This window comes from Beta vulgaris, chromosome 3 (genome assembly GCF_026745355.1).
Source record: "Beta vulgaris subsp. vulgaris cultivar EL10 chromosome 3, EL10.2, whole genome shotgun sequence".
Classification (NCBI taxonomy): domain Eukaryota; kingdom Viridiplantae; phylum Streptophyta; class Magnoliopsida; order Caryophyllales; family Amaranthaceae; genus Beta; species Beta vulgaris.
The window spans coordinates 17,041,622-17,060,631 of NC_079204.1; the positions used below are offsets into that span (position 1 = coordinate 17,041,622).

Genomic DNA, 19,010 nt, shown 5'->3' on the forward strand with positions numbered 1-19,010 from the left:
TGCAGAACCCTTCAAAAGAAAGGAGTTGCTGGAGGTTGGTTGTCATTTCCTTTATAGCATTTTAAACTTATGCAGAACACGGTTGTTGAATATCTCATACCATTAAGTAGATTATACATTTATACTTCCTCTATTTCATGAAGTTCTCCCACTTTCCATCTAAGGATGTTTTATAAAGTTTTTCGTACTTCTACTTTATTTCATTTTTGGCAAACAAATATATTATACTATTACTTATTTGCTTCACCATATGAATCCACTACTTTTTACACTTCTCAAACTACATTCTCTCTCCAATCACACACTTCTTCCTTTATATAACAAATAATAAAAGAATTTGTAAATGCACAACGAACACAATTAGTAGTAAGACAATCTTTTTACTCCTTAAAATATTTGTGATTAGATGTGAAGATTTATTTGCTAGTAACTTGCATTATATTCCTAGTAATATATATTGCTGGCTTTTGATTCTTTCCGAAAAAAATATTTGTTTTCCTCCTCACATTTTCCCCACAAATAGTGAAAAGTTTATCCGCAATTTTAGTTCTTACATGTGAATGTTGGCAATTTTCTATTGGAGGTAGGAAAGCATATGTGTGGTCTCTTTGATCAGAAGACTGAGAAGATTCAATATCCATTCTTATAGATATTCAATTATATGTACATTTAAAACAAACAAGTGTCGTAATCTCATTTTTTTTTTCAAAAGCAAACGAGAAAAAATTCTCTAACTCAACCAGTTTGAACTACAAAAAGACTACCATACCAAACATGTATTTTGGAGACCGGTATGAACTTGATATATTAATTTCCCAACAACTCCCTATTTTTTTTTCCAAAAACAAACCACAGAAAGATTTAGAAGAGAATATAAGGAGCTAATAATTCTTGTTAATGGCAACTGGTAAATGATTTTTCAGCTGATCTTTATTGCTCTACAAGAGACTTTTCTTGTCTTGGTTTTGTTTTGGGGCCATGTCAACTCTTCCTATTTTTTCTAATATTGTATTGCAAGAGAAGTTAAGGGTCAAAAATCAAAATCCAGCCTCAAAAAAGATCAAATATCACTTCTAAACAAGTATTTAGAAGCTTGGGAGACAAATCAGAAAACATTGGTTAATCTTATTCCTGTGCAAAGATATTCCCAACACAACTCTTCAAAAAACCACCTGAAAGTCAATCTTAGGTTACAACTTACAGTCTATCAAAAAAGAAGTTACTTTCCTCAGAAAAAAAAAAAAAAAAAAGTTTACAGTCTAGGTGAATGGAGCAGTTACAGTTTACACGAGGGAAAACCGATGGAACGGTCGAACCTATGCCTTCCCCAGAAACGTTTCTAGGAATTTCGAAGGTTGGTTTCCTGTGACAAATGACCATAACATATGGTCAATATTCACAATGTAGAACACTAAGTGGCACCATTCCATAACAATGTAGACATTGACATTTGTACAGAAATTAAGCAAGAACCCTTCAAGTGCTAATGGCAGCAGCGGCAGGTAAAACATCCGAGGTAGAAACATGAGAATTCCCTTCCAGAACTTTCTGACTAGATTTATTATTGAAAGCTAGCATCTTATTTAGTGCACTAACATAAGCTCGGACACTCGAGACAACAATATCCATTTCAGATCCACTCCCGCTGCAATCAGCATATATAGATGTTTAGTTATATGACAGGCTGGGAAGAGAGGGGGAAAAAAAGCAAAATACTTGTCGCATTACCTGAAAGATCGGCGAATTTGCTCCCCATTAGCTTGCGTGGATGTGAAACCATTTTCTCCGCGTATTAACACTCTGGTGGTAGCTAAAGCATCTATACCTTCTGTTACAGCGGACAGTGAGTACTCGAGCAGAGTCACAGGCATCTGTTCATCAGGAGAAAATGAGTATATTCTACTTATAGTTTAGTTATTAGAAAAAATGAGCAAGACTCCTCAAGGAGAACCTTCCAACAATTAGTGAATTAATCATCCTTTATAATGAAAAGAAAAGATGAAATGCACTTCTAGAATCCTCTAATATTGAAGAAGATAAAATATAGAGCATTCTGCACAGGGAATAATATAGAGCATTATGGTAAGCAGAGTTGTCTACATTTCTTTTAAACGGATGAGACTTCAACACTAATAGATATGAACCCTTATCAAGCCAATTAAAATCTAGTAGAAACTTAAAAGAACAGCTCATCATTTACAACAAACCTTCACAATAGAATCAACAGCTTTATATGCTGAATCAACTGGTCCAGTTCCAACTGCACAAGTAACATGTTCCTTCCCATCAGCACAAATGAGCTTAACAGTTGCGGTAGAAAGCCCCAGAGTTCCACATGTGACCTGTCGGACATCAATAGAAATCCATATGAGAATTCCAAAATTAGGGTTTAGTCTGTTCAACTTATTTTAACTTATTTTCAGAAAGGTTTGAGAATTTCAAAGAGATTACAAAAAGGTCATAAAATCAATTTAGAAGTTTAGAGAAGTTCAAAAAAAAAAAAAAAGTTCCGAAATTTCAGAAATATTGAGAAAAACTTCATAAATAATACGATAAGTTTAGGGAACAGAACAAACCCTTACAAAGTTGGAAATAAAAAACGATGAAAATAAAAGTACCAGTTATTTGCTCAACAAATTACCTGGAGATCACCAAGTGACCAAACAGAGTCTGGCTGGAAAAGCTCATCGACTACTAAGGCTTCGATGTCCTCATCTAAGACATGCTGGTAAAATAAAATTTGAATTAGACAATCTCATCCATGGAATAGATCTTAGCAATTAGCATTGGACGGTCCAGGCAAAATATTGAGATCATAGATGTCATGGACAAGTACACTTCACTCCAGCACCAAAATAGGGGTGACGAGGCATTATGACTTACGAGTTTATGACTACGTATTTTCACTTTAAAGCATTCTTGGAGAGAATTAATTATAGTTGATATGTCTAACACAGAACAGATTGGAAAACAATGACATATTTGGAGCCTCAAATTCTAAGAGTCTTCTGTATGTTGTCCGTTGTCCACTGAAAGCTTCTAACATTGTTTCATTGATCCTGGGAAGGGAACTACCATAAAATCAAAGGGATAATCCTTGTTATTACCTTTTTTTTCTCAGCGACTGATTTGAAGCGCCAAAAGACGTCATCAAGTTCCTTGCCTTCAAAGAAGTATCCCAGCTGGAAGAAAATGAAATTCATCAGATTTTTAGACATAGAAGCAAGATTGAATTCAGTTGACATAGACTGGCCAAATAGCCACTTACCTGCTCAAGTCTTTTTTGTAATGCATGTCGTCCACTGCACGGAAGAACAAAAGTCAATCAATGATCTCATACTATTTTTTCTGGCAAATGCTGAATTTAATAGATGAGTGACAAAGACACAAGTTATCAAGTAAAAAATAGAGCATGTAAATCAATATTACTTATAAAATTCAGAGCAAGATGCAAAAGCAGCTTAACAGAAACAGATAATTATATGCCTCTTCATTAGCTAAAATAGCCTCCCTCGCTACATTTGGTGTGTGTTATATTCTGTAAAAATCCCACAAGTGAGTTGTCCTATATTGGAGAAACAGGAGAGAAAATACCAACTAATATGCTAGAGAAGTTACTCTTACTATCATCAATTGATTTTTATATGGAACCTCCTACGGACCGAACTCTACTCCTCTTTATTGGGTTACCCATCAAATTTACATCTTAACTTTTTTTTTCCTTATTAAGTGAACTTATTTGAACTATTCTGAACTTCTTGAAGCTTATTGAAGTTTAGTTAAAAGATGTTAGAACTTATTGGAACTTATTGGAGTTCATCTAAATTTATTGGAACTTATTAGCACTTACCTTAAGCTATTGCGTGAAACTATTTTTGAATCCATCATAACAAATAGCATTATTAAGATGAAGACAATGCACCCTTGGTCTTTGGAATCCATCACAAGAGAGAGCATTATTTTCATCAAAGACACTTAGGAGGCGTACTAGTTGCAACTGTTAGGGTCAATGTATATAGATTAATGAACTTCCCTCAATTTTATGCTAAATCTTATTGTTTTTTTGTGGGAGCAGATTCACAAACTTCCCTATATTTATTTGATTCACTTTAATACTCCTAATTCTTCATTAGTCATATGAAGTATAAAGCAACGTATACTCAGAAACAGATGAGCAGTTCACAATACACGAAGGGAAAAATGCACCCCTATTTGGGAGATGGCGAGAGAAAAGTATGAGATATTTTAGTCTATGAAATTTGACCACCAAAAGAAAATGACCAAACACGGTGCTATATACCTTAATTTTCCAAGAACAAGACCAGATTCATCAGCTCGTTGAAGCCCTATATCTTCTGGAGACATGATTTCATAAGTGCCTTTGTGTTTCAGCATTCCATGCTATAAAATCATAAATGAACCTCAGTCAATTTATGACCTCAATTTGCCAGGTAGTATCAAAGTGAAGTAACTTATATGCAAACCAAAAAATTATTGCTGCTCTCCATAACTGTGAAGATGGGAATGGAGTACGCATCATAGGAACTCAGATACTTCACTAGGCAACTGACAAGGTAAGGTGTTTAAAACTGAATAAGGCAAGCGACTTATACAAGAGAGTTGCTGAAGCATTTACAGTCTTTTAATCAGCATAACAAAACTGCAAAAATCTGAAAATGACCTCAACAGGAAAAAAAAAAAAAAAAAGAGGGGGGGGGGGGGTAACTTCTCCCTTAGTAAATTATACAAGAATACTACTAGATTAGTTTCAATATCTGATTCAATGGCACATTACTGCATAATTGTTGGAGACCTAGTGAAATTTTAAGACCCTCCAGATACCCAGTAGGCCTGTAGCTTTCACAGCCATGACAGGAACCCACAGCTCCAGAAGTTATTGTACAAGATGTAGAAAGGTAAGCACCCTAGTTTATGCTAAACAGTGGATAGCATTGACCCAAATGAAGTGTTAATAAATGAAACACGGGCTGCGATACAAAATATTCTCAACCAAAGAAGTTCAGCTTCAATAAGAGTTTCACAAGAGACTCAAAATACCAACCTGGTGAATACCACTTTCGTGCTTAAAAGCATTAGCTCCAACTATTGCCTTATGAGGCTGTACAAGAAGTCCTGTATACTCAGCTACCTAAAGTGAGAAATAGTAAGGAGTAAAGCACTTTGTATGCAACCTAAATTCAAGATATTAGCCAAAAGGATGTAGAGAAAGGTTAATAAAAGTACCATCTTGCTTGCTTTCACAATGTGTTCTGTTTGAATCCCAGTGTGAAGACCACCCAATGATTGCCCACGACACTTTATGGTCATGACAACCTACTTTTGAAAATGGTTCATCACAAACACAAATGAGCCTAAATAAATTAATTGTATGATGTAAACCTTAATGTTAAGTCAAAAACACCATAGATCAAGGACAACAAGTGTGATTTTCAGTCAATAAAAACACACCTCTTCTAATGAAGCATTTCCTGCTCTCTCCCCAATTCCATTAATTGTTACCTCTAATTGTCTTGCACCTGCACATGCTCCCTGAATTTCAATACAACGTAAGATCCCTTTTTTACTAAATTTCTATAACATAACACAAGCAGATGAGAAGAAATCGATAACATACAGACACTGTATTTGCAGTAGAAAGCCCAAGATCATTCTGGCAATGTGTTGAGATGATCACATTCTCAATTCCAGGTGTATTAGCCTTTATATCAGCAATCAATTGCCCAAACTCCTTAGGGACCGTATAACCTACGGTATCAGGTATGTTTAGAGTGGTTGCTCCAGCCCTAATAACTTCTCCTAGAATTTGATAAAGAAACTCTCTATCTGATCTGTGAAGCAACAAAAACAAAGAAATAATCAATTTGCAATACAATTTTTATTTTATTTCTGAGGGCAATTGCAAAACCATATAAAAACCGAATTTAAACAACAAATTCCATCCAATTCTTGAATATAGAGCAAAAAAACATCTAACTAGCACATTAGGATTCGCATCAAACACCAATATTCGCATCAATATTCCTCCAAGTCCTCATTGGAAGTAGGTTCTTCCTTGATTTCATGTCCTTAACTCAACATTAACGACTCATTTACAATCTACACAGGTGAACCAACTAAAAACTAAAGACATTATAGTTGTGCTCTACATTTCATAAACAGGAAAACCAAACATCCTATCCATTTCCCAACTTAATTAGCACGAAAACAGCTGAAGTTTCGGCGAAATCAATAATAATTTCCAACAACAAAAACAAATTGGTAGCCACATTACCTGCCAGCATCCTCAGGACTAAACTCAACATCATCACACCCCAAACTTCTAGCATAACTAACCATACTCTTAGCAATCTCAATAACCTCCTCTCTCGTTTTATTCAACTTATGCTGCATATGAATCTCACTGGTGGCAATAAACGTATGAATCCTAGGCCTTTTAGCATACTTAACAGCTTCCCAAGCAGCATCAATATCCGCCTTATTACACCTAGACAACCCACAAATGACGGGCACATACCCAAACTCATCCACAAAATTTCCAACTTCAATTGCAATCGTTTTGACGGCCTCTAAGTCTGCATTGGAGGCCGCAGGAAACCCCGCCTCGATGATATCGACACCGAGGCGGGCTAAATGGCGAGCAATCTCGAGTTTTTGCTTGGGAGTCATGGAAGCTCCAGGAGATTGTTCGCCATCTCGGAGGGTTGTGTCGAAGATTCTGACGTAATTTGGGTCGGGGATTTTGTTGGGGATGTAATCAGGTCGACGTTGGAGTGGGGAAGTTGTGGAGCAGCGTATGATGGAGGTGGGTTTAGTTGTGGGGGTTTTGGAGGAGAGAGAAAAAGAGGGTTTTGGAGAGGAGAGAGAGAGGAGGGTAGTGAAAGGGGTTTTGGGGAAGATGGGTTTTGAGAAAGGAGTGTAAGTTGGAGAGAGATTTGAAGATGTGAGAGTTGCCATTGATGAGTTTTGAAGGTTTTTGCAGGGGTTTTAATGGGGGAAGATAGGGTGGAAATGAAGGCGGCTGAAAGTTTTGTTTGGGGTTTTATGGTTTTTGGGGGAATGGATTTAATGAAAGAGTGTTAATGTGTTTGTGTTATTATGTTACGTCTCACGTGGCGGTTGAACAGTCAAAGAGTAAGTAGTAATAATGTGTAAATTTGGAGAATGCATGTGTCTTTGCAAAAGAAAAATGTGTCCTTCGCCTTGCCTTGTTGAAGGTGGGTTGTGTTTAAAGGTTGAAGAAATCTTTCGTGCAATCATGTTTAGATCTTGAAAACCACATTTGTATGATGTATGAGTTTGTCTTATAAAAAATCACCTAGTTTTAAATTAAAATTAGATAATAATAAGTTAATATTAAAAAGAGAATTAGCCTAATAATGATTAGGTTAATTTCTTTAAGTGACTAGTTTAATTTATTTAGTGATTAAGTCTACATTCAACTTTAATATAAAATAATAGTTTCTCTTTCTTTCTATGTCTCACAACATTGTTTCTCCTAAAACTTTGTGCAAAAGAAACAGGTAAACTAATAAAGATCGGAGGAAGTAGTTCTTTGGGGATTTTTTTTTGAGGATTGAAAGGAATTAAACTTGATATGATATGAAATCAACTATATTTAAGAGACAATGTAACAAAAAGCTATATTTAAAAGAAACTCGAATTATAATTAACTCGGCCCATACATGGTTTAGAAGGACCAATATTATGGAGACTCATGGATTTCGTCGCGATAGAACATGTCTTTAGCGCTGTGAACCCGTCAAGGGTGTGATTCATATGTCTTTAGCACTGCGACGAAGGTACCTCCAAACATAGTACTCACAATAATGAGCATTTTTAAGTACCAAGATGAGGTTTATAGAATTGGTAGAAAGTGTTATAGTACCAATAGAAATATGTAACAAAAAAATTTATATGGACATGGTATGCACTATTTTTATACATGGACATGGTCCACATTAATTTAGTGCGGACTTAATAAAGTGATTTATATATATAGGAGTAAGTGTAGACTATAAAGGATGACTATATACAAAGAAGAAAAAAAGGTTACTATGTTATAAAATGAAATTTTTCATTATTATAAACTAATGTAAGAAATAGTGACTATATCAAAAATATTTGACATTATGTTAGATAATAATATATTAGTGTAACTTAATATATTTTAAAAGATTACTATATGAAAATGATCATTATGTCATATGGATGACTTTGGTTTACAATAATACACAAGGACAAATAATGTAAATAGAATTTAATCTCATATCTTAAAAACCACCTTCTGAAAGATAATACCTTAACCAACTAAACTAATTGACATCTATAACAAATATCTTTATAAATATACAAAATATTCATGACGAAACACGTTTGACAATATAACTGTTTATTAGGTTTTAGGGAGAAAAAAATTATGCTCCAATAATAATAATTTTGGTTGTATAAAAAGTGTGTAATTGATTTCATGACTATCTACTATTAGAGTTATCCAAGTCATCCAACTGTCAGCAACTATTCTGAAAGATAAGCACATGACCTCGTATCTCAATTTTTAATCCCTCGAAATTATAGAGTTTAAATCTTATATCACACTTTTTTTTATATATACTCTTTTTTTTTTTTTAATTGCTACATTTTTCTTAAATAATTGTTTTTTTTAATTGCTAAATTTTCCTTTTTTTTTGGAGTATTTGGCCAATCATAAAGTAATACTTTTATATTTGTTCTTTCTCTTTTTTCCCCCCAAAAGTACTATTTTTTTACTTTTTCTCATTATTTTACATTAAACGGGCCAAAAAGTACAATCCAAAAATTTTGGAAGTGACATTGCATAAATTATTGTGCATACAACAATGTACCAATTAAAAAAAACGGAGGGAGTAGCAATTTATGTGTTGCTAATATTTGATCGGCGTTATTAAATTTATGAAAAATTTGCCAAAAAAATCTTTTAAAAGTTCAATTTTGCGGGGAAAATAATCTTATAAAAGTTCAATTTTACGGGGAAAAATACCTTTAGAAACATTCTGTGCAAAAAAAAAAAAAACACAAACTAAATTTTCTTTGCAAGATGAAACTTATTCCATTTTTCAGTGTAGATTTTGAAATGCATATGGATGGTGTTGCAGTTAATGAAAATAGGGGATAAGAGGATGATAGAAGGGTCAACTCTATGAATCTCAAAACCATATTGGAAAATGGAAATAGATTTTAGCTTCAAAAGAAAATTCAGTTTTTGATTTTTGAGTTAGTCTTGCGTGGACCTGGTCCACAATAATATTATTGTGGACTAAAACCCCTCATTTAACGAGCTCGTCAAGCTCACGAGAAGAGCCGAGTTGAGCTTCACTTATTGAGCTTGTCGAGCTCACGAGTAGAGCAGAGTCGAGCTAAAAGATAAACGAGCCGAGCCCAGTACAGTTTGTGCTCGACTCGTACGATAAGCACCCCTAGTATATACATCAAACAATTTAATCAAAAAATTAAATAGGCAAAGTATCTTGACCTTTTTTATATAAGAAAAAATGGTATACATGACGTCCACCTGAAAAGTCTGAAACACTCACTACCTTTGATATTCTCTAATCCAGTCAGACCAACTAATTATTTATGATCTTCTGCTCAAAATTCATTCACAAAAAATTAATATTAAAAATCACTCACAACCTTTGTTAGTTATTTTTTACATTAACGAATTAATATATCTAAATTCATGTAATTAACTTAAATTTTTCACATTTTAAGTTTAATCAATAACTATATTATGGATGAATAATATAATAGAATAACACATTTTGAAATTAACGCAAACATTTGCGTGCATATAAGGCTAGTTTTTCTTAAACCAACTACCTTTTAAAAAAAGAAATAAAAAGATCTTAATTTGTACTTATGAACCAATAAAAATGAGTGCCATACAATATGAGGGAACAAATAAATGAAACATAGAATTCTTTTCAGAAAATTGATACTTATTATTTGTTTCAATCATCTTGTCCATATTTCTCAAATTATGGTGTTTTACTTTGTAAAAATTACATGTAATATAATTATTTTATGGAATATAGTTTTTATCTCAAAATTGTGCATAATATTTACTCCCCCATTTTATTTGATTGCAAAACTTTAACTTCTGCAATTACAAAAGTACAAATTTAATAATTAACTTCTTTCATTTCCCAATAGTAAAATCTATAAAAAAAATTATATTTTTAAAGTATAAGATATATATTAGGATGAGAAATAAAGATGGAAATTAAAGAGGCCTTATATACAATGCCCTCTTAATTATTATGTTTTCTATGATTTTAATAATAAAGGACCTTTTTTATCATTTAAACACAAAAATGTAGAATATTGTGGTATTCTGTATGTTTTTATTATCATTCTCCCTTTTCAATACGTGTCTCCTAATGCAAAGCGTTGAACTTAAATAATTTTCAGTATATACTCCCTCCGTTTTCTAAATATCTTCCCTCTTTTCATTTAAGTGCGTTTCCTAAAGATCCCTCTCTTACTTTATTCCTTATTTGGAATTTGTTTTCCCCTTTTTACCCTCTCATGTCCCTATCATATGGTCCACCATTACATTATTAATTCAATTTTACTCCCTTTCTCTCTCCTACTTTAACCATTTTTATTTGTTTATTTATCTTAACCCCATTCTCTCTCCTACTTTACCCACCCCACACAAATGGATCCTCCTTGGTATCTGTAGGAACAATAACAAGGAAGATCTTTAGGAAACGGAGGTAGTATTAGTAAAAATTATAAAGATTAAAACTTAAATATATATAAATGTCTAACAGTGTCCACATTTCAAGTGAGAAAGATAAAAAAACAGAGGGAGTATTATTTCAGCTACTATAATTGATATTGATCAGTGTGAAAATTCCATCTATAACGATTTATCTTTTCTTATAAAAAAATTATTTAAAATTATACTTCTAAGAAAAAATTACTATAACATTTATTTTGTGCAAGTTTATCCAACTCATTTAGCAAACATGGATATTTAGTTAATGTCAACATCACCTTCATTTCTCATTTTTTATGCAAAGCTAGTGGATTAGAGTTTATTTCACACAAAAAAGGCATGCCTCAATGCCCCTTTTTGGTAATTACAACATGTCAAATTCTTAGTTTTGCTTATATTCCTTCCATTTATTTTTTTATCTCAACGTTTTCTTTATTGGTATGTTTCACATTAATTACAACATTTTCTTATTTGGTAATCTTCTCTATATTTTTATCTTATCATATGAGTTCCACTATTTATCTATGGTTTATTTTTATGGCCATCTACCATTGTTTATTTGACAATCTCTTGTTCACTAACTTTCTTATAATTGTACACACAAGGCTAGTGTTGCAATAATAACGAAATGAATGAATTCGTCTAGGGATGCAGATGGATGATGGATCATCCATCATCCGCTTAACCCGGCTTTATTAAACAAGTAAAAATCCGAAATAAACGAATGAAAAGCAGGTAGCGGGTGAAGTGGGTGAGATTTTTCACCCATCATCCATATTATCAATTACACATGTTTTTTTTACTTTGTTAAATTTTTTAGTTGAAAATTCTAATAAATATGTACCTTATGGCATATTTTTTTTAAAAAAAATTGTTATAAATCTCCTCACTTGTTAACCACTCGACCCACCTGTTCACCAGATGGATGAGTGATGGATGGATGCGGGTGCAGCTCCACCCGCCCCGAACCCGATCCATTTCCTGCCCCACCTTCGTCCCATACTATAATGCTTGTTTCTTTTTTTACAGATCGAGTCTCCAAGATAAACATTTGACTTTCAATATTTTTCAATTCCTCATTAATAAAAAAACATATAAAGTTGGTATATGAAACTATACATTGAGGCGAATCTTATGTTTTTTATACATAAAAATGAGAATATCTGGTCAAAAGTTTTAAAACTTAACTTGAAAAGAGAGAAACAAGCACTATATCATAAGATGGAGGCACTATATTATAACATATATTTAAGTAAAAGTTTAATCTGTCTAATTTGGAGTTAAGTACACAACTGGGTACTCAACTTTGCATTTTGTTTTAGTTTCGGTACTGAACTTTGAAAAGTTCCAGTTTGAGTACTCAAAATGGACGGACGTTACTTTTTGGTAAAAATTTGTTAATTTCGCCATTTGAAGCCTTTTTCTAGACGCGTGTGAGTCACGAACCCCCACCTAACACGCGCACTTTTATTTAGGCGGTAATTTTGGCGGGTTTTATTAACTCATCCTTGTCTTCCTTCTTTGCACTTTTCATTTAATTCCATTCTCTCCATCTTCTTCCTTGCTCTGTTCATCTTTTCCCCCTCTTAAATTCTTTCCCTTTCCTCATCTTCTCACCAAAAGTGAAAGATGATCAACATTCAACCCCTAAAAGACGCAGCCGCTGCTGCAAAAACAAAGGAGGAAAAGAATGTATGCATAAATCTGGCGAATTTATTTCGGACGAAAGCCCTTTTGCTTGGAAGATATTTTACTCCGGTGAAGCATCTAATTTATTAAGCAGAGCCTCCTTCAAAGCCTTGGAAAAAGTAATGAAAACGACCAAGGAAGTGTTTAACACCCCTTGTTGTAAGTCCCCATAACTTAAACCTAGAATTAGGGTTTCTCTTCAAATTAAAAATCTAAGGGAAAGGGGATAAAAATTAGTGAGCTTAACACTAAGGATAAAAGAGAAAAAAAATAATGCCAACCCCCAATGAGAGTTATGCGCCCATAAAGAAGGGAAAAGAAAAGGTTTATGAGGTGAAGATGGAGAATAATGGTGATTCAGATGAAGAACAAGGGTTACCTTAGGAAGGAATGTCTATCAAAGAACTGAATTTGCAGAGGGGGCAAAATGTCATGATCTGTTATGTGAAGATGATGGTAGAAAGTTTCGCCTTTTTAAAATCTATGAAGACTATGAGGAGGATTATGATGACGATGGTCCTGATATTCCTCCAAGCCCCTGTCGTGATGGGGAGAAATTGGATCCAGATTATCATGCTTTCCTATTATTTTGCAAAGGAACTCAATAGAGTTCTTGAGGTTTAATTATCTGCCTCTTGTCTTTTACTTAACTCTATATGCTTATCTTTGTTTAGTATTTTGTATTTAATGTGTTCATCAATTAAATTTTGTTGTTTTGTGATTAACTGCATTTTCTTACTCCAACTTGTTGTTACGAAAAGTAGAAATTAGTGAATTTTACATCTAAGCTGGTGAATTTTGGTTAGGTTTTTGGTTTGATAGTGCAAATCTAGTGTTGCATTGTTGTGTGAGCTGCTATAAAACTAATTGTTGTGAAGTGTAAGCATCTGCCTCTATAACTCCCTAGGATTGATTGTCGTCTGCTGATTGGACACATATGATTGGAATACGTAGGTTGAGAATAGTCATTTGCACATCACTCTTTGATATGACAAATTAGTTTGAAATTAGGCAATTTGAGTTAAGCTTAAGGAGCTTGAGTTATACATCTGTGAATAGAAATCACTTTTCAACTCATTTTTGTGTCTTCTTGTAGCTAGCAGACTTCCAACGGTAATTACTCAATGGAGAATCAACCAAACAACTACTGATTTTTTGGGGTGAACAATAGAACTTAAACAACTACTTTATCTGGTTTGTAAATGTCTAACTATGTGATGGATTTGAGAACTTAGAATTATATGAATTAAAGTATCTACATCTTTCAGCTAGCTCCAAGAATATGAAATTTTTTACAAGGTGTTGGTTTTGTAAACCCACCATTTTGCTCAAATCACTTATGCTGTTGGGGAAGTTGATCTTTTTGCTGCTGCTAATTTCTTGAAAGATTGGATTTTTTGGATGTTCAATTATATTTGTTGCTATGATTTCAGTTTGGCCTATTTTTTTCAATTTGTATCTGATTTTTTACCGTTGAAGAATTGGGCTGGAATTCTAATGCATTGAATTAACTGATTTTTTTTGCCACGTCATAGTTATCCTTTTTTAGTGCTGATAATGGTTACTTTGCAAAGATTATCAATACCAAAAGTAACGTCCATCTATTTTGAGTACCTAACCTGAAACTTTTTGAAATTCAGTACCGAAACTGAAACAAAATACAAAATTAAGTACCCAATTGTATACTTAACTCGTCTATTTGGAAACCACCCCATTTTTCTTAAGGTCTTGTGCAGAAGCCCAGCTTGTACATGCTAATAATATCCGGGCCTGCTTATATACATCCAAATAGAACCACGGGGATTGGGAAGGATGGTATCGGAGGAGAGGTAATTGAGAGGGAAATCGAATAATCAACATGCCATAGATGGAAGGAAAATCAAAGAGAGAAATAGTAATACTTCCAAATGACTGAAAATTTGACTGCTATTGCCAACATATTCTTATCAGTGGCCAATAGTCCAATATCGAATGTCCCAATGATTTCACCAAAAAAAATGTCCCAATTATGCCACTAACTAGATAGATTTCTACCCACCAACTATGAACTATTTATTCGAGATGCGAGGGGTTACTAGATATGCTAGTAGACAATAGACAGTAATAGTGACCCTTGAAAATATTGAAGAGACTCAATTCAAATAAATAAACAAAATTTGTGGAGCTACAACTATAATTACTAGAAAGAGGGGGTGTGGGGGACATAGAGAATATATATAATAAAGGACTGGTTAATAATAGGGGAGTTAGTTCCTATGAGCAAATCAAAAAGGACGAAAAGTGAATGTTAAAAAATATTGTTTGTTTTGCGTAATAATATGTGATTGATCCTCAACGAAGCATTAATCTATGGTCCTGTTTGGCAAATAGAGTTTAGCTGTTAGAGTTTAGAGTTTGCTGTTAGAGTTTAGAGTTTTTGTTCAGCAGATTTGACAACTTTTTTTATAAATGTGTTTGGTAAAAATTAACTTATTACTAAAAGCTTATTGCCATTTGTTTGTGTAAAATGATATTTATAGGCATTTTAATACATATGTGTAGTATTATTATTAGGGACAAAAAAGTCATTAAACATATTTTTACCTAATACTCTAAAGAAAAAACTCCTAATATGAGCTTTTTCATTTCGAGAGTTATCATTCCAAAACTCTCTCTAAAGCTCTCTTTTACCAAACACCTCTTTTAGAGTTTTTGACTAGTCAAAACTCTAAAAGTTGTCCAAACCTCTCTTTTTTCTCCAAAACTCTAATTGCCAAACACCTCCTATATTAAAACCCACATGATAATGGTAAACTAAAGTTTTATGTCTAAATTCTAAAGTTTTGGCATGTTCATAACATGGACTTGTTGGGGACAAAAAGGAGAAAAAGTAAAGGGACCTATAAGCTTTGCCATTTTCATACACAATAACGAATATATATTGGGCATCTATCATAATATTTGGGCAGTAAGTGACCTTTCCTTTTTACTTTGTGAAAGTAGAGCAAGCACAACCACGACGTGGTGTTTCTCTCTCGTCTCCTGCTTACACCTTACTTTCTCTTCATCTCGTCTCCTACGTGGTATTGAACATTTTTGGTATCGATACTCCCTTACCCTCCCCCTTTCTCTCAAGTGTCTGACTTATTAAGACTCGAGCAAGGTTCGAGCCACTTCTTCTTACCAAAAAAAAAAAAATTGTATTTGGTATAAAAAAAAACTCAAAGTGAGGTTAAAAAATTTAATGATAGTCAAACCTTTTTCAAATGGTCCAAGTACTAAAGTGTTGTATTCAATGGTATTTATAGAAGGGTTTTTTAATGATCAAATGCACTTGCATATGGTACCTATTTGAGAACAATTTGGCACCACATAGTATTAAACAGATAAACGTGGTGGTTTCCCTATCAACATCAGTGGAAATTAGGGATGGGCATGGGTCCAGGATCCTACCGGGACCTTGTTGGACCTGACCCTAATTTAAGGGTTTGGGTCCAACTTTTTCAGACCCTAAGGGTCCGGGTCCGGGTCTTAAACTTTTGGACCCAGACCCTACCCAGACCCTATCCTTAGGCCCTAAACTTATCTAATATATACATTTTAACTTTTTTTTGAAAAAACAAATTGATTTTCTAAAAGACTTAAACCTAAACTAAAACACCAAAACACCCATTCTAAACTCTTATGTAAGTTGTATTTATTTCGTTTTTTTTTTCTGTTTGTATGTTTTTGTTTTTGTTTCGTTTTTTTTTCAGTTTATATGTTTGTGAATTGTGTTTGTTTCGTTTTTTTTTTCAGTTTATAAGTTTGTGTTTGTTTCTGTTTCATTTTTTTCAATTTATATGTTTGTGTTTGTTTCATGCGATTTTTTGTGTTTGTTTCATGCGAATTTCAGATGATTATTGATATTAATAATGCTGAAAATTTAGCAAAATAAAAAATTTAGGCCTGGACCCTCCAGACCCTAAGGGTCCGGGTCCGGGTCTGGGTCTGCAAAAATATTTAGGGTCCGGGTCTAAGGCCCAACTGGACCCGACCCAGACCCTACCCTACCCTTGCCCATCTCTAGTGGAAATGTGCAGCATTTAATTTCCAGATAGACAGAAAATTAAACACAGTAAAAGGTGAGATTACCTGCCAGCATCTTCAGGGCTAAACTCAACATCAAGACAGCCCAAACTCCTAGCATAACTCACCATACTCCTAGCAATATCCACAACTTCTTCCCTCGTTTTATTCAACTTATACTTCATATGAATCTCACTTGTTGCTATAAACGTATGAATCCTAGGCCTCTTAGCATATTTAACAGCTTCCCAAGCAGCATCAATATCTTCCTTATTACACCTCGACAGCCCACAAATGACAGGCACATACCCTTCCTCATCAACATCGTTACCCACCTCCACGGCGATCGCTTTTACCGCCTCTAAGTCGGATTTTGACGCCGCAGGAAACCCAGCCTCGATGATGTCTACGCCGAGTAGCGCGAGCTGTCGCGCTATCTCGAGTTTTTCCTTAGGAGTCATGGCTGCCCCTGGAGACTGTTCACCGTCTCTGAGGGTGGTGTCGAATATTCGGACGTAATTTGGGTCTGATATTCTTTGAGGGATGTACTCTGGTCGCGCATGTGGTACAGGCGTTGGCTGAGGGGTAGTGGCACAACATTTTGTGGTGGTGGTGGTGGTGGTGGTGGAGGAGAGGGACAAAAGAGAGAAAGTTGGTTTGGTAGAGTTGAGGGAAAGGAGGGTGGTGATGGGACTTTTGGAGATAAGGGGTGATTTGTTGGGGAATTTTGTGCTGTTGATTGAGAAATTTTGTGCTGACAAAGTAGCCATTGATGAGATTATTGAAACCGTTTTTTTTGTTGTAATTTTTACAAGATTTGCTTGGTTTTATGGATGAAGTGTGTACAAGAGATTGAGAACTTTTTTTTTTCCTGACAGGACAAGAGATTGAGAACTTAGCTTATATGTAAATGACGGCTAGATTATTCTCAAGTACAAAACTCTGATCTCTGTTATAAAAGAATTCAAAATAAATTTGGTAAATATATAATGATGCGACTATGCGAGGAAATTTCTACTTTTAATGTTTGTTTAAAGTTAGGTTATTACAAATGTGGATGTGTGATTGATACCTAAGGATAAGATGAGAAGAGTTGTTAATTGAGAGTTTAATTTAAAATAAGACTTCTGAAGTTAAGAGTTGTTAATTGAGAGTTTCATTTAAAATAAGACTTCTGAAGTTCTGATTAATTAAGATTTAAGAGTTGATTTCGACTAAGACGATACCGTATCAATTAATTGTGAGAGGTTAGATATTTGTTATTAAGAGTGAAATTTCACCCAATTTATACAAGATTTTGTCTTTTATCTATACTTTATAACGTAATGTGTACTATTGTTTTTTCTTTCTCTTCTCTTTATCCTCTTTTGTTTATGTACACCACCTGTATTTCTCTATCATTTTTATGACTAAAAAATTTAATATGAACCCGGTGCACACTAATTAATGTGCACCGATTCATATCACGTGAGTTGTAATGAATAATAGGTTAAGTAAAAATTACGGGTACCTGGACTCAGACCCGATCTGGACCCGCTGGGTCCGGGTCCAAAAAGGAGACTCGGTTGCATACGGTTCCAAGTCTGGGTAGTATTTTTTGAACCCGGTACCTGTTGGGAACCCGGTATAACCAGTTTTGGGGTCGGGTAACCGGTGGAACCGCTTCTAGGACCAGGTACCTGGTACATGGAACTGGTTTTTCGTATATGTGAAGTGGTCAAATGGCCCAAATATAATTAAGTAAAAAGTTGCTAAGTAGAAAAGTTAGTAAGCCTCTATGCCCATTAAATTATTTTTTGAATTTTATAGCTCAATCTGCCCATTTTGTATAAAGTTAAACTGACAACTGGGTACCCAGTTTCGGACCCGGTATCAAGTTGGACCAATTCCAGTATTTTGGGACCTGTCGGGTTCGGCTCTACGAAATTACACTGGGTACCCGGTTGTGCTCACCCCTAATGATTATAACTTTCAGTTCTTGCCACTTTCAATTTTTCTCTCTCCTCTGATAACTTCTTCAAACTTCTTTCTCTTATAGATTATTTATTTTCTCTCTCATAAATTATTTTTTTTTCTTCTCTGCCATAACTTCTTCATTTTCTTTCTTTTCAAGTTCATTATGTGTTTTTCAGTTTTTTTGTTCAGTTCTGCATAATTTCTTCGTTTAAATTTTGCAATGGGAAGGAAGAAGAGCGCTAGTGGCAAATTTCGCAAAACGTAGAGGTTTGCGTTCGTCTCTTAATGTTCATTCATAGGAATCGAAGTTGCCTGGTGTTAGTGAAATTGCCCAGACTGATGGTAACTATGTTGTAGATTTTCGTTTTTACTTTAATTTGTTATAATTTTTGGAGTGTTAAATTATTATTTTTTAGTTTGAATTACTCTTCGCTCATTTAAGTGCAATTTTTATTGTTCGCATGTTAAATTTATGTTGACTTTTGAGTGTTTTGAAGTTGATGTTTGTGTCTTATAGTTAATTTTCATTTGACTTAAT

General features: G+C 34.1%; 1 protein-coding gene across 2 annotated transcripts; it reads right to left on the bottom strand.

The window, feature by feature from the left end:
- Positions 1-1,105: 1,105 nt before the first annotated feature.
- LOC104889023 (2-isopropylmalate synthase A) lies at positions 1,106-17,332 on the bottom strand. Of its 2 annotated transcripts, none has more exons than XM_010674153.4 (12): positions 16,583-17,332; positions 5,636-5,849; positions 5,470-5,550; positions 5,245-5,334; positions 5,063-5,149; positions 4,301-4,401; positions 3,269-3,302; positions 3,108-3,182; positions 2,642-2,725; positions 2,208-2,342; positions 1,729-1,871; positions 1,106-1,645 (listed from the first exon to the last, which is right to left on the bottom strand). In XM_010674153.4, exons 1-12 carry the CDS (start codon positions 17,284-17,286, stop codon positions 1,477-1,479), a joined length of 1,917 nt encoding a protein of 638 aa, XP_010672455.2. In that variant the 5' UTR covers positions 17,287-17,332; the 3' UTR covers positions 1,106-1,476. The 2 variants fall into 2 exon arrangements, with proteins under 2 accessions (XP_010672455.2, XP_010672456.2); XM_010674154.4 differs by lacking the exon at positions 16,583-17,332 and adding an exon at positions 6,293-7,089.
- Positions 17,333-19,010: the final 1,678 nt, after the last annotated feature.